The sequence below is a fragment of the Sturnus vulgaris genome, chromosome 4 (genome assembly GCF_052056855.1).
Source record: "Sturnus vulgaris isolate bStuVul1 chromosome 4, bStuVul1.hap1, whole genome shotgun sequence".
In the NCBI taxonomy this organism is placed as follows: domain Eukaryota; kingdom Metazoa; phylum Chordata; class Aves; order Passeriformes; family Sturnidae; genus Sturnus; species Sturnus vulgaris.
Window position 1 is genome coordinate 13,894,559 of NC_142246.1, and position 15,459 is coordinate 13,910,017.

Sequence of the window (15,459 nt, forward strand, 5' to 3'; positions counted from 1 at the left end):
CCAATTACTTTCTTGCTGTTTTGCTGTCCATCCACAGGAATTTTTATCCATATTTAAAAGGATTTTCCTTTATAAATACACTACTTCTTCTACTTTGTCTTTCCTCTTTTTCTTATAAAAAGCTACAGATGTTCAACATGAAATAAGTTTATGCCTAGAAATAAGCTGAAAGCAGTGCCTTTCCAAACTATTCATGGCATTTCACGAGTAGATGAAAATAGAGACAGTTTTATGCATCTTTAATAGATGCTATTACAAAGCTAATAAAAAAGTGTGTTAGAACTCCACTTGGATGATAAGAAGCCTCTTGCAGACACTGGCAATGCATGCCAACACCGGGAGAGAAAAAACACTAGTCAATTTAAGAAATTAAGGTTAAAATGAGGACTGGAGGAAGATTAAAGACAAAGAGATTGGACAAAGGGGTTTTTTGTTAATGTGTTCTGAATGACTAAAAAAAAAATCATACTTTAGTCTTATTGATATCAACTGTTTATGCACTTTTGGGCCCTGATACTAACTTTTTGAAATGTTATTTTTGGTAAGAAACTCCTAAGCTTATCACCAAATTCAATACAGACAAAGCTAATAGCCTTTTATTTCCTTCATTAAATTTACTTTGGACATATGGCAACAATTTGTGATTAATCAAATTCCCTCTGTCATGGAAGCCACTTTCTCCTATTGCTCGGTAAATCTGTAACAGGTCAGCTACTCGGTTTTTATTAAAAAAAAATGCCATAAAACAGATGCAACAGCTAAAAATGTTGACTTTTTTTGAAAGTGACAAAATGTTATATTGACAAGTTTCTTTTTATCTAGTTAACTAATAAATCCAAATCTCTCCTGTGTTGTATAACATTATCTAATAGCACATTATGCCTATTGCTCTCATTACAAACTCCAAATTAAGGAACAGAGTACATTTTAGGACCACTTACACTAAGAAGTTTGGCATTTATAATACATCCTCCTAAATCATCTCATGACTCAAGACAGAGTTATAATGCTTAGTTCTTAATCCTACCATCCACTTTAAGTTGCTTAGTTAACCTGAAGATAAACTTAATTTTCATTAGACAGGAGTTCTGCAAAAATATTTAGCTACCTGGTTTCTCTCCTTTTGTTTGCCCTCTTATAACCACAGTTGCATGTATGAGTTTAATGGTGTAGGATTGCTCTTAATTTCCTCCTTCTACCTTTCCCCCCCCAGGAGGCAGCTGCTCTGAAAGCAGCCACTCTATCTACCATGTGGATACCTAAATAGCCTTTACTATTTACTGTGATTGCTTTTCTTAACTCAAGACACAAAGCCTGGAAACAACCATCTGTTCTTGGGAGTTATTCAGTTCTATAAATGCACACACTTGCTTTGCTTTTTATGTCAGCTCTAAAAAATTAGCTACACACAAAAATTATAGTAGAGTATTAATATCAATTAAGTTTAGATTAAACAGACACTCAACATTTTTGAGATTTACGAAACAATCAACTAAAAGCTATATATAATGTATGTATAATTTTAAGAACAAAGTTTCAATTAATTTTATATCATTGCTATAGATACAATTATCAGCATTTATACTGTACCTGAGCTCCATAAATATATTTATCCAGCATTTTGCCTCCTATCGTTTGTCCCCCTACATCCCACACTTGAAGAGTAACATTCAAATTTCCTGGAAAAAAAATTATACAGACATTGTGTAACCTGAAATATTTAGATACAAATATATTCAACAACAATAGCTTTTAAGAAGTAGACAAGATATAGGAACTAAATTTCAAAACAAAAATGATTGTATCATCTGGGAAAAAAGTAATTTGTGTCCAGCTAAGTCATTAAAATACAGTAAAACTACAGCTAGTTATTAACATATCTAATATAAACAGAAAATAACTGGAATTGCATAAAGTATAACACTCCTGACTAGAAACTATGTAACCTATTCCACTGGCAAAACATGTAAAACTGCACAAAGAATGTTCTATAGTGTAGTACTTGGAACTGAAAAGTAACACAATGCCAACTTATCCACGTTGTTTCATACCTCCCTTCTTCACCCCCTGTCCAAATCTTCCTTACAGATGAAGAAGCAAGGAAAATCTTCATAACTTCATTTTGGTAGTGGTGCTGATAGTAGTATACAGAACTATATAGCTGACAGAGTAAAAAAATGGAAATACTGACACACATCTTGAGGATGCAAACTATGATAACTTCCTCTACTCACCCTCTTAAGGCATGAATCTAAATTGGACATGATTTACATAATTTCATTTTCAAATAATTGACACCAAGGATAGACCTTCCTTTCTACTCTAAACCATTTTTAAGCTATGTTGAAATGATTAATAGGTATTAAAAAAACCTAACAAAAAAATCAGTGCTAATACTGAATATTTAATATCCTACAAATCATACATATTCTGCAAGACAACTCAGCAGCTCACAGATCAAAAACTACACACAGAAAGGTACGGTACCATATACATACAAACATATTAAAGTATAATTTCTCACATTTTGCACGGTAAGAACTGTTTTCAGAACTGTACTGATTACCTGGGAGCACCAAGTACTAGCAGAGTAAGGATCAACAAAATTTTTTCTAATCCACATACTACTCACATAACATTTACATGTTAATACAAATTCTACATACTCACAAATAATCACAACAGCCTATCAATTTTACTTTAAAAATTTTTAAAAATTTTTAAAAAATGCAACGAATTTCACATCACAACAATTGCAAAGCGAGTGAAAACGAACACACTATTTTTGCTTGCTAAGAAAGATATATTCTTAATTCAATTATTTTACGTAGTTGACAATCTGATTTGACACCATATGATCCATTCAGCTGTAAATTCATAACTGACATGCTTGCATTGGTTATACAAGGGAACGTGCTCCATGGAAATGTATCAGAGCAGCAGGTGAAAATGACCAGCAAATTATAACTATATAGCTGAATATATGCTACTCGTGGTTTTACATATACCGTATCATATTTTCATAATGCACCTTGCTTTCATCTGGTTAAAAGAGCAGATTTCCAAAACTGCTACCTTGGTCTCAAAAATACAGAGATAAGTGTGAAACAGTACTATTAAGCTACACTGAGTTTTATGTAATACCAAGAGAACTTCTACATAGAGCATAGAAAATACATCATAAACACCCCAGCTCAAAAAAGGCAATCTTTTATAATCAACAAAAAGATTACTTGTTTTGATAGTTCATATACTATATATTATTTAATTAATTATTTTAAAAGCTTAGAAGAGAAATGATCACAAACAATGCAGGAAAGTATTCCATAAAGCATCTGGCATGGATAAACTAGTGCATGCACAGTCTGAAAAGATTATACATCCTCAGTGGGTCAATGAACTAAGCAAGCTCAAAGGCTCACTGTGCTACAGTATTCTACCCCTATGTATTCTAGTGGAAAATCCCTGTGCCATTCATGTCAGATATTTGGGGGGGGGGGGAACAAAAAAACCCCACATTTATAAATAATATCACTTTCAGATGTCTAATTTTGTGTTCAAGTGTTCTAAAAAGTTTCAACTTGATTTTTCCTCCTAAATAAATAATTATGCATAGCAAACTGGACTTAGTATCTGGATGAGATAATGGAATGACCTGAGAAATTTTAGTGCAGTAAGTTAAATAGTCTAACTGTAATTGTCCAACTACAAAAAAAAGAAAACTCCAAATACAAATTATTTACCCTGCTTCATTAACAACAGAAAAAAAGAAACGGGGGAAAAAAAAGATTGGTACGTTCATTTAAGGTGAACTGTATAATTAGGACCTCACTAACTATGAAATTCACGCTGATCATCTCCTGTGAAAAATGCTCCATTTTCCCTTTTTTTCAGTTAGGTTCTATAATATTTTCTTTGTGCTCAGATTTATTCTGGGGAAGAACGAAGGATGTTAGGATTATTCTTACAAAAGGAAAAGCTGCAGGCAATTTACCTAGCAAGTATTTAATTAACAACTGGGATAGTAACACGTGAAGTTTTCTGCAAAAACTTTGAAATCTTTTATTTTTTCAATTTAACAGGAACATAAAAACTAGAGACTTACAAGAAAACAAAAAGAAACCACACATAATAAGACAGTTCTTAGAAACAGTCTTAGCACTCCAATAAAAATAACAGAAGAATCCCATCAATAGAAAACTATTAAGGAATAAAAAATACCCAGCACTCCTTTACTCTGTAGAAAATGCACACAAAGTGCAAAACTGAAATACATGAGGCAGCACAGTGCAGGTGTGTAGACTGCTTCTGGTCTGAACTGAAAGCACTGGGCTGCTGCAGCAGTGACCCTGCAGGAGGACACTTGGTGTACTGGTTAACCTTACTTAAAGTGCTGCACAGTCAAGATGGAACTAAAAACACAAGTCTGACCACTTGTTACACCACCGATTTAAAAAAAAATCCTTTTAACAGAAGAATCCTGTTTACTGAACTGCACCCACAACCTCCCAAAAAGTATACAAGTATGGCTCTTAAGAATCTCTATCAGCTGACCCTCTGACTAACAGATACACTATTTAAGCACTAAAACCTACACCATGGTTGCATCCAGACTATACAAGATTCTGCATCAATAAATACAGTGAAACGGATTTGTACTTTAAAAAAATGTATTTTGAACAAACTGCATGAAGTGAATTTGTCATTTTGAACACCAGACACATGCTGAACAACACTGAACACATTCAAAAATTTCTGATTTGTATTAAACTATATTGTTTTACCATGCAAAACAGTTACAATTTTCACTGCAAAACTGCACTAGTTACTAAAACAATCGGAGACAAATGCCGCTTTTGTCTTAAAAAATAATTAAAAAAAATTTTAAATAAAATAAAACCAGAAAAACAGTACTTTATTTTGTAAGTTATATTTCAATGAAGCCTAATGCAAACTTCTGTGTAATTCTAGAAATCTGTTATTTTAATTTCTGGAATCTTTGCTTACATTGAAGAAGAAAAAAATGAATTACTGAACCAGAGTTGTTCATCAATTCTCCTGCTGAATAAGAGAAATCAAGTCTTTTTTCCTACTGATGCACACATAATTTCTGTGCAGTGGTATCAATTAACCTTTCAAGTAAACATAGAAGCTCTGCAAACCCAGAACTAATCAAGAAATTAGAAAAATCCACTTACTAAAGTAATGCTTCCCATTCCAGTATTTAGAAATGTTACCTCCCTCCCTCTCACTCCCCACGACTAGTCCAGTTTACCTATAAAATAGAGAGCCACATATACCTGAACACATATATAGGCATAAGCAAAACCAGAATGACAACCTACAGAAAAATGCTGTCTGCTGAATATGAATACAAATGCTACTGTTTTGAGGAAAACAGATGGACAGACTTTTTTGGTGCTATTTTTATCTGCATTCTGTTTTTATTACAAAATAAACTATGAATGAATGAAATTCACACACAAAATAAACTACGAACAAAAATGAATGAAGCAATAGTTGATAATTTTCCAAATTTCCTACTCAACAAGGATATTTAGAACCCCAGTAATGTTTCTGTATGCTTAACAGCTGGAAAAAAACCTTGCAAAATACAAGTTCTCAGCATGCACACTGCATGATTTGTGTACACATTGCAAGTATTGCTGTTAAGTACTATACACACTGGTATTTTTAGAGGCATGAGCAGGACAATAAAAAAATTATTCTGTTGATTTTATGGAGAAATAAGCACTGGAATATGGTACTTTATCACTCACCAGATACTAAAAACGTACAGCAAAATGCCCAAACCAAAATAGTAAACACGGGAATAGTCTGAAAATATTATTCTATTTCACTTAAGAAAATATATAAACATAATCAAGAAATTATTTGCAATATAATTTTTTTAAAAAGAAGTTCAAGAACTGTATACATTTTCTTATAACTTCAGGTTACAGATAAAATGCTTCATTTCTGGGTTTGCTTCCTTCCTCACCTTTCACAAGGAGAAGACAGAACTACAGAACTTGCAACAACTTTATCAAATCTCACTGCAGCTTTTAATAATTACACAAACTTTTTCTAACTTCTGATTTCTGAATCCAGAAGTAAATGTTTTTAATTAAATACTTACGTACTTAGAATATGAGCACACACAAATCAGTGAAAAGACATATTTTAAACCCCAATTGTTCAGAGACAAACTTAACCAGCAATTATTCTTTCTTAATTATTTCTCTGCATTTTCCATGCAGTGTGCTGCAACTGGCATCTAAATAGTTTCTTTGCCGTCTGAAGTGAAACATCTTGAATGCTCAAACTGTATTTTTATGAGTGCCGAGGGACCCTAAATTTTAGTGGTCTATTAAATGCCAGCAATTTCATGCTGCCTTGCATAAAACAGCATTCACATATTAGAGCACTGAGTCCATAGCTGCATTATGCTTCTCTCACACACTACTCAAATATGAGCTGTGTATTTCACTAAAAATATGTATTTTTTTCAAAACACATACACTTTTTCAATTAATATGTTTAAAGTTCTATTTCATTGTTGTGTATTACACTATCCACACGGACAGTGAGTGTACTCAAGCAGGAGTAATAAAATTCATCAATACAGATAGCATTCCTTTTATTTGAATTCAGTGTTTTACCTAGATATGTAACTTGCAAATGCATAATTCTTTGACATCTGGCAAGAATGTATGAACAAAATATTCTCCAAACAACCTAATTTACTTTGCCATAAAAATCACTGCACTAAGCTTATTTAGTACACATTACTCTGAAGAATCTGTTTCTGCAGGTCTTGCTGCCACCCAACTTTCAGTGTTAGTTTTTGTTCTCTTACCTGGCAATAATATCCTTTTCAAGAAGAAGTCCAGTCCTATGGTTTGTTTGTACTGTTTTCCAAACGTTTCTTGAGCAAAACGTGTAGCTAAGGATGTCTAAAACAGAACAGTATCAAATTAAGTTGTCATTTTTAACAGCAACAAACTTTATGTTAACCCAGAAGTATGAAATACAGTTAAGCACTTTTTAAAATCAATGAATGCTAACAGTGTTCATGGATTTGGATTGACAAGCAGTCCAGTCAGTTTCAACATAATAACAGGAGGTGGCAAAGGCTACTAATTTATGCAAAAAGAAGCAAGGTGCATATTTGCTTTGATTTCAAAACAAACTCTAACGGTCCTATTACAAAATATTACACAGATTTGAAGGAGGTATTATTTGTATGCTCAAACCGACAAAAATCTAGGTGACACTATCTGTACCTGAAGATCTTAGTATCTTTAAAAAGCATTCATTTCCAAAACAAGGGTCATCCCCTGGTAAAGAACACCATGATCCCAGACCAACTTTCTGGGAGGGAATAGAGATCTGCACCCTGCAGAACTCACAGAGGGCTCCTAAGTGTGGCAAGATTTCTGCCACTGTACATCAATTTCAGGATCAGGGATTACAGGAACTCTAAGATGGGAAGAGTACTTCCTTGCACACAGAAAAAAAAAAGTTACTCATATTAAGAATGCACATTTACAGAATCGTTCCTTTCAGCAGAACTTTGAAAATTTATTTCTTCAATTAGCATTCTGTGGATTTATAAAAACAAACCAATACACTGTTGACCTAATAATAAGTTTTTACTATATACAGCTGAAAGGATACACAACTAACCTAGGCAAACTACTGAAGAAGGGCATTTATATTCTGTCAGTAGCAATTTAGTAGCAATTTAAGATCTCCTTTCAAGACAAAAAAAGGGGTGGGGGTAGGAAGGGAAACAAATAAAGAAAGAAGGCCACAAAAAAGTAATGGAGAAAATAGTGGTACAATCATAAATAATACAAAAGTTTGTATTGTGAAAAAAATAATACTAAATATTAAAAATTATAAAATACAACAAACATCAAATTAGTGTACACTCAAAAATCTCTTGATGACATGACATTTGTAAATAAAAATACAAATTAACTACAGAAAAAGAAAATCTAAATATTTATTTACCTATTTAGTGAAGGAAAAATACTAAGAGGCTCACAAAACCCTTACACTGTCTAAGAAAAGTCAAAACAGGCCAGAAGGATTTTTTCTTGTCAGTTTTCCATTCATCAGGACCTCAAGAGATGAGTCACACTAACTGTTATCAGAAATTACTGTTAAGAGCACATTTAGTAAAAAATGCAAGAGCAAAATAATATCAATAGCTCTGAAATATAAGAATAGGCAAGGTACATTAACGGAAGGTTATAACAAAGACCTAAATTATGCTAATGTCAAATGTACACAGAAAAAAAAGTCCTTTTTTTTTTTGCATTAAAACATGAGCACAGAACTCCAGCATTAACGCTCCAGTATGAATAGGCAAATATTTATTCAACTATTAGATTTGCTACTAAGTAAATAAACCAAGATTTATTGTTTTCATGTTTCTATATCATATTTATATTCCTATCACTGCCATATATATAATGAATTATATTTGGATACCAGAAGATATGTTTAGGAAACAATCCAATAAGACAGTTAGCCTATGGAAACATTTTCATTTACTTCACTGAACTCAAGCCCCAAGAGGACTAAAAATAAAAAACAAATGGAGAAAAAAGCAAGTAAACTAGAAATAGCATGAGTATGCTTACATATTTATATTCCTGTGGAAAAGGGGAAGACCACAGAGGATGAATCGTGGTAAGATTTTTCTGCCTTCAGCTATGTGACAGTAATACTAACAACACACACAAAGTAAAATTCAATACAGATTCAGCCTATAGCATTGAAAGAGTCAGAAAAACTGATTCATTTAATCCCAATAGTTAGCATGTCAAGATTACAATGACATCTTTAATCTGTCATGACCTTAAAGGTGCAAATGAGAATAAGACAACTGCAGGAATCCACCGCAGTCTTCTTGAAATTCTACTTCTTGGAAAAGTAACTAGCACCTAGAGTACAGATTCAAGTATCATCTGACTATATCATAATATTCTATATTCTCCAACACACTAATTTAGATCCTCATTAAATAAGTAACCACTCCCTTCTTGTTTCAAATGCTCAGTAAATATTAGTTCATCATTCTGTGACACTCAATATTCCCTGAGGACTTCTAGGGCTGTTAGTAAAAAGAAACTACACACATTCAATTAATGGCCAAACTATAAGAGCAGTAAGTAATCAACAGCATGGCAAAGTCCTCTTAAACAGTTTTTCTCCACTCTTGAAGGCAAAGGAATTTATAGCACACAATCATTGACTAACTCCTTTTTAAATTTTTTCCTAATAAATGTTAGAGCTCAAGGAAGGCATTGAATTACCAGTCTAGGGTCCTCTATTTATTCACAAAACAAGCATTTATCCACAAAATGCTAAGAGCAACAGTTCAAACTTCTTTACAACAATAAACAAAGAAGTTATGTTAATGCATATTCAAGTGCCTCTACAATGCAAATACTCCCTTCAAATCCCAGAAGTGCTCACCGCCATGCTTGCCAGAAAAGATTTTGCTCAACAGTTTCACCTGAGGATATGCTAATACTATCTATATAGGAATTAAAGTCAAATAATGGCTCAGTACAACTCTAGTTGTAAAAATAAATAAATTTTTTAGAAAGTTTGCATTCCATCCAATTCCACCCCTTAATGCCAAGGTCAGACAACAGTATGACAGCATGAAGGCCTTTGTTCCTTTGCAGCTCTACCAAGCCAACCACGCCACCAGCTTGCATAGCAGAATTTCTAGCCAAAATTCCATCAGCTTGGAAGGTTCACACACCTGCCTTAAATACTTCAAAGTGAATGTCGACATCCTATTCTAAATAGCAATACTCTACTGAAGGTGTTAAAAAGTCCCTACTAAAAACAAGAAAACATTTTTGGGCTCTAATTTACAGCAACCAAGATAGCAGTTAAAAAAAAAGAAAAGTACAGTATTCTAAGTTCAAAATACAATAGGATATTTGGGAAGGGTTTTTTTTAATTGGAAGAAGCAAAGATGGAATTTAACCTTACATGTAAAGCACGACAGTTCCTTGCTTTTATTTTCCAATGTCAATAATTCAGTATAAACTGCTGACATGCTGTTTCTAAAGACCTCCATAATAAGGAAAGAGGAAAAAAGCAAACACTATCTATGAAATAAACTAAAAAGTCAATAAATTGAACAAGCAATGATAGCCAGCTCTGGCAACGACTACTCACCAGGGCAACCAGAAACTTATAGGGAAAACCTCACCAATGATAATGCTTTGAGTAAAATCCTATAGAATTAAGTTTTGAGATAGCAGTACCAAAGCATAGTATCATAGTTGTAAGAAAGAAAATGAAACCCAAAAGTTCAATTAGATGCAAGCACGTAGTTCTGAAGCCATTAATATCCATTCACACGCAAACTTTAGCACTAATTGAAAATCTACTTTCCAAAAACCACATGCATCTATCCCTTCCCTCACTCCCTTCTAGAACATCAATGCCATTATCCAAGCACAGCTACACTCATCCCTCAGTCACGTCCTATCCGGCTGGTAAGAATTTTAGGACAAACAAAACTAAAACAAACACTAGGCTAAATAATGAAATGCTTTAACTACCATAAAAATACATAACTGTCCGAGCTAATGTCCTTCCATCCCACTGCTAACTACTGATGCAACTTTGTTCACTGAAAAAGAGAAAGTTATCATAACTTCTTGACATTTGACGTAGATCTATTTGATGCAGCTGGGCCAATCTGTACAATCTTCACTCAGTTTTCCACCTGCAAGACTCAGCAGTGACAACAATATTTTTGTCACTATCAATGAAGCCCGAGTGTAACAAGACAATTCAGAATACGCACAATGCTTAAAAATCTGGTATCTTAAAAAATCCAAAAGTAATCAGGACATTTTATGCCAGCCTATGTTTTAGCTCCTGCAAACTCCCATACCAGCTTGAGCATTCATTCGTTCATTTTCATTATTTATTGTTAACAGAAGGAGAAGGTAGGATGCTTCTGCTACCATACTCTAGTTCCAGCTACAACAGAGATAGCAAATAAACAGAACTTTGACACACCTATTTTTCAGGACTTCCCTTCCCATTAACAGCTCTGAGATTTGCTTCCAGAGGCCCAAAACCTTTTCAACAGTAGTAAATCATAATATTCTATCTCAAATCAGCACCCTTGTACATTTCAGTATTAAGCCAATCTTTCCCCAAAAGAGTAGAAATATCTGGATCATAACATCATTTTTTTTCAATCCATACTAATAAGGCTGGTTTATTTTAATGGAAAATCATTTTGGCTCAGGAAGAGTGGGTTGATTTAAAACCTAGACACATAAGGCAGCTGTGTGTGTATATATGTCCTTCCTATACTCAAAATCAAAGAACCAACTGCTATTAATAATTTCCGCTTTTTTTAATCTCACATTGTCCCCACTTCTGATTGCTTTTCAGATTGTTCTCCTAGTTTGCCTAATTCATGAAAATCATTCTCTATTGTCTTCTGACTAGCCAGTCTTGCTTCCCTCAATTTTGCTTTTCCACAGTACACCATTACCTTACCATCTCTATTTTACCCTAAGAGTTTTACAGATTTTACTCTATCTCACTTCTCTTATGCCGTCTTCCACTTTTCTCTACTTTAGTTTGCTCCAGCAGTGCTTATTGCTATCCTTAAAATTCTAACTATCCATCCATTCAACCACCTCAAAACAAATTAATAGAAGCACAACATCCCTCCCTTGCCTCATGAAGAGAGCAATTCCTAGCTAGTGTAAGTACAAACATTACCTTTAGCTTCAACAGACACTCATTTGCTTTTAAGCTGCTACCAATCCTTGCAAAGAACCCGAGTCACATAGCTTCTAAGCAATGGGTAAGGAAAACAGTAAGTTTCCACCTGACCCACAACAACAATTTTGGGGTTTTTTTGGAAAAGAGGGGGCAAAAGAAACCAAATGTGAACACCTCACACTAAATACAAGATACAGTATTTCAATATATTCCATCATTTTCTACACACCTCCTGCCTCATGATCCCACAGTGACAGAAAGAGAAAAAGCAACACCTTGCATAGTAAAAGAGATATAAATATGCATGTGTGTAAAGACCAGCTGTGAACCAGATGTGAGAGCCAGGTAATTTAGAGCTGAAAACACACAGACATACACAGGTTTCAACAAGTAAGCAGAACGAGTAGACAACAAAAGAGAGGAACCTCAACAATTTAGTCTTCTGAGGGGCTTGAAATAGCACTAGGTACATTATATCCTTCCATTCCATGACCCAATTGCTTCTTTATTTTTACAAGACCTTACAATAAACCTGTGTGTGCTGCCAGGCCATTGGGATGGTGGGAAGGAGCCTCTATTACAGCATCATCTAGGGGGGACGGGAGGAAAAGCAGCCCACCAGAGCATTGCTGCTGCTCATGCCCAATAACCTGCTGTGGAAGCATGAGATGCAGAGTGGCAGCTCCTGTGAGAGAGGTAGGAACCAACAGGAATATACATCAAAACTCAAGAATGCTGGAAAATCCATGTCTGGCGAGAGCTCTTGCCACAAGCTGCTCAACAGCAGTAGTGAAAGGATTCTTCAGTTTGAATGGAAAACTCCAGGGAAATGCTACCCGTGAAGCAGCACTTCAGCTGTCAATGCTGTGCATTTATTATGCTCTCATCACACAGCTGGTTCGAATTGCCCATACACTGACTCATGAACACAATACCACTTCAGACTGGGTTTGGAATCGCTGAAGACAAAAAAATGTTTTGTTTCTTCATAGAGTTCTGAATAATTAAGTGAGCAAAACCACATGTACTTTCACTAAAAGCTTATACCTATTAATGTAAGGCAGTTCATTTAAAGCTCTACGAACATTTCCACTTCTCAAATGAACTGAGAAGCAAGCAGAATTTTTTCCCTGTAGTTTCAAAAGTTAACGACAGAGGAAAAAGCTGCATACTTAATACAACATATTTACTATTTTCAGGTGTATCTCACAAAATTATTCACGCTATATATGACAATAGGTATCGTTAAGATCAGTGGCTATTTTAAACAGTTAAGAAAGCAGCCTCTCTTTTGCCTTCTTTGCTTTCTCCTTGTCAAAATTTCTCTTTTACAAAGAGAAATGTGATGGGTTATTGTTAGATCGTTTTGATTATTTTTTGATTACTGTTGATAAATAAACTTTTATAAACAGGATTTCATTATGGTTATTACAGACAGGGGAAAAAAATACCCAAAACCATAAAAATTACAAACGAAAACTAAATAGACCCAGCAGTGCTTTTCCAAACTCTGGAACAGTAACTCCACTAGATGCAAACTGTTCTCTGCAGCTCGGGAGGTTGGCAGCTCTGTATCCGAAACGAAGGGCGCCTGCAGACCCAGCTAAGCCACCTTCCCTGATCGTCGCTTTCCAGAGGAACCGTGAACCCACGTGCTCGGCCTCGGTCCCGACCCCAGCCCTGCACGCCCGGGGCACTGCAGCCACCGAGAACGACTTTGGGCGATTCCAGCGACTCCAGCCGGGCAACTCCTGCCTCGATCGGCAGCGCAGGGGATCAGTGGGACACTCCGTCAGCACCACAGGAATTACGTTATTCGCCGCTCCTTCTCTTACGGCTCAAGAAAATTGGATTACAGGCGTGTACGTCTACTTGTTGACGATACCTCCTCGGGTGCGGAAGCCCTGTCAGAGAGTTTGGCTGCCGGGCACGGCGCGGACAGCGGAGGGAAGAGCCCGCGTCTCGCGTGCAGGGCCTGGAGCCGAGGAGGAACAGGCAGCCAGGTATCGCGACAGCGGCTGCGCGACAGACTGCAAGCCGCCGCGAGCTGCCCCCTCCTCAGCAGCAGAGCCAGGGGCAGCGACAGGGCGAAGGTCGGGAAGGGGCTTGGGGCACCGCGGCGAGGGAGAGGAGCTGCCGGCAGGGCCGGCACTGACCTTGCCAGTGGTGCCGTCCCCCAGCACCACCAGCTTGAGCTGGTGGTCCGGACTCTCCTCCTCCTCCGAGTCCGACATGATCTCTACGGCCCTGGCGAGAAAGAAGAGGCTGAGAGCAGCCGGGAGGAGCCGGGTGCAGGAGCGAGGACGAGACAGGGGGAAGAGCGAGCGCGGCGCTCACGAAGCCGGCAGCAACGGACGAGCCAGCACCGCCATCTTCCTTCGGCGCGCCCTCCGTCGCTATGGTCCGCGCGGGGCGAAACCACGACAGCGCTGAGGGAAGGGGGGGAAGCGGTAAATAGCGGGTGGGAGCTCTAGCAACAAGTCCAGCCACTGCTTCGAGACACGCTCACTTCTGCCCCCACAGGGTCGGGAAATGGTTCGGCCCGGCTGCCGGCCGCACGCCGCGGTGGCTCGGGCCCCTCAGTGACGCCCTGCGCGGTAACCAAGCAACGGGGGCGGGGCGGGGGCGGGGCTACGGCCCGGGCTCCCCCGCTGAGGGACGGGGCCGCCCCTGTGGGCCGGCCGGGAGGGGCAACGAGGTTTGGTGTGGCAGCTACAGATGGCGACTAAATCAAGTGTTATGGAAGCCAAATCATAGAGTCACTGAATGGTTTGGATTGGAAGGGACTTTAAACATCATCTCATTGCAACACCCCTGCCATGGGCAGGGTCATCTTCCACTAGTGCTCAAAGCCCGTCCAGGCTGGCCTTGAACGCTGCCAGGGATGGGTCATCCACAGCTTCTCTGGGCGACCTGTGCCTCACCACCCTCACAGTGAAGAATTTCTTCGTGATATCTAATGTAACTGCACTCTTTCAGTTTAAAGCCATCCTCCCTTGTTCTATTGCTACATGAGGTCCATTTCTGGCTCTCATACCCCGGTTAGGGCCTGTACAGTAATGTCACTCTGGAGCCTTCTTTTCTGCTTGACTGAGCAATCCCAATTCTAGGGACTCCACCACTTTCTTACACAGTCTCAGAACTTTCTATCCATATAGGCAATCAGTAAGAAAACTTGTCAAGGTAGTCCTAGCTGAATTTTAGACCATTACTTTATCACATCCCATGGCCAGGGACAACAGGCTATAACCTACTGTTTTGCATCAGCTTTCCCTGAGTCTGAAAACCACCAGCGTCCCTTCAGCCTGTCATCTTTCCCATAGACTAAACAACTCCTCTTCAGTCAGTCTTTCCCTTGGTTGTCTTTTCTAGACTTCTGATTATTCTTGTTGCTTTCCTTTGGCCCCTTTCCACTTTCTTGCAGTACTGTGCCAAAAACTGGATACAGTACTTCTGTTGAGGCCCTGGGAATACTGAGTAGAGTGGAAGTATTACTTCATGTGACTTGCATATGAGGCTTCTGTTTATATATCCCAGTATGATGTTTGTTTTCTTGACGGTATGACATTGCTGACTCATACCAATCCTGATTTACTAAAAAAGCCTCTGGATGCTCTCTTGTTATTGGTATTTCACACATGTTGAAGTTTTATTTCTGTTTAACTGTAG

General features: G+C 37.4%; 1 protein-coding gene across 3 annotated transcripts in view; it reads right to left on the reverse strand.

The window, feature by feature from the left end:
* RAB28 (RAB28, member RAS oncogene family) overlaps positions 1 to 14,379 on the reverse strand; it is a 63,056-nt gene extending 48,677 nt beyond the window's left edge. For 2 of the 3 annotated variants that reach the window (XM_088163158.1, XM_014883198.2), the window contains exons 1-3: positions 13,947 to 14,377; positions 6,860 to 6,956; positions 1,591 to 1,679 (exon numbers count right to left, since the gene is read on the reverse strand). In XM_088163158.1, coding sequence (XP_088019284.1) covers positions 1,591 to 1,679; positions 6,860 to 6,956; positions 13,947 to 14,024 — 264 coding nt within the window. In that variant the 5' untranslated portion in view covers positions 14,025 to 14,377. Of the gene's footprint in view, positions 1 to 1,590; positions 1,680 to 6,859; positions 6,957 to 13,946 lie in introns of all 3 variants that reach the window. The other variant, XM_088163157.1, reaches the window with a different exon arrangement.
* Positions 14,380 to 15,459: the final 1,080 nt, after the last annotated feature.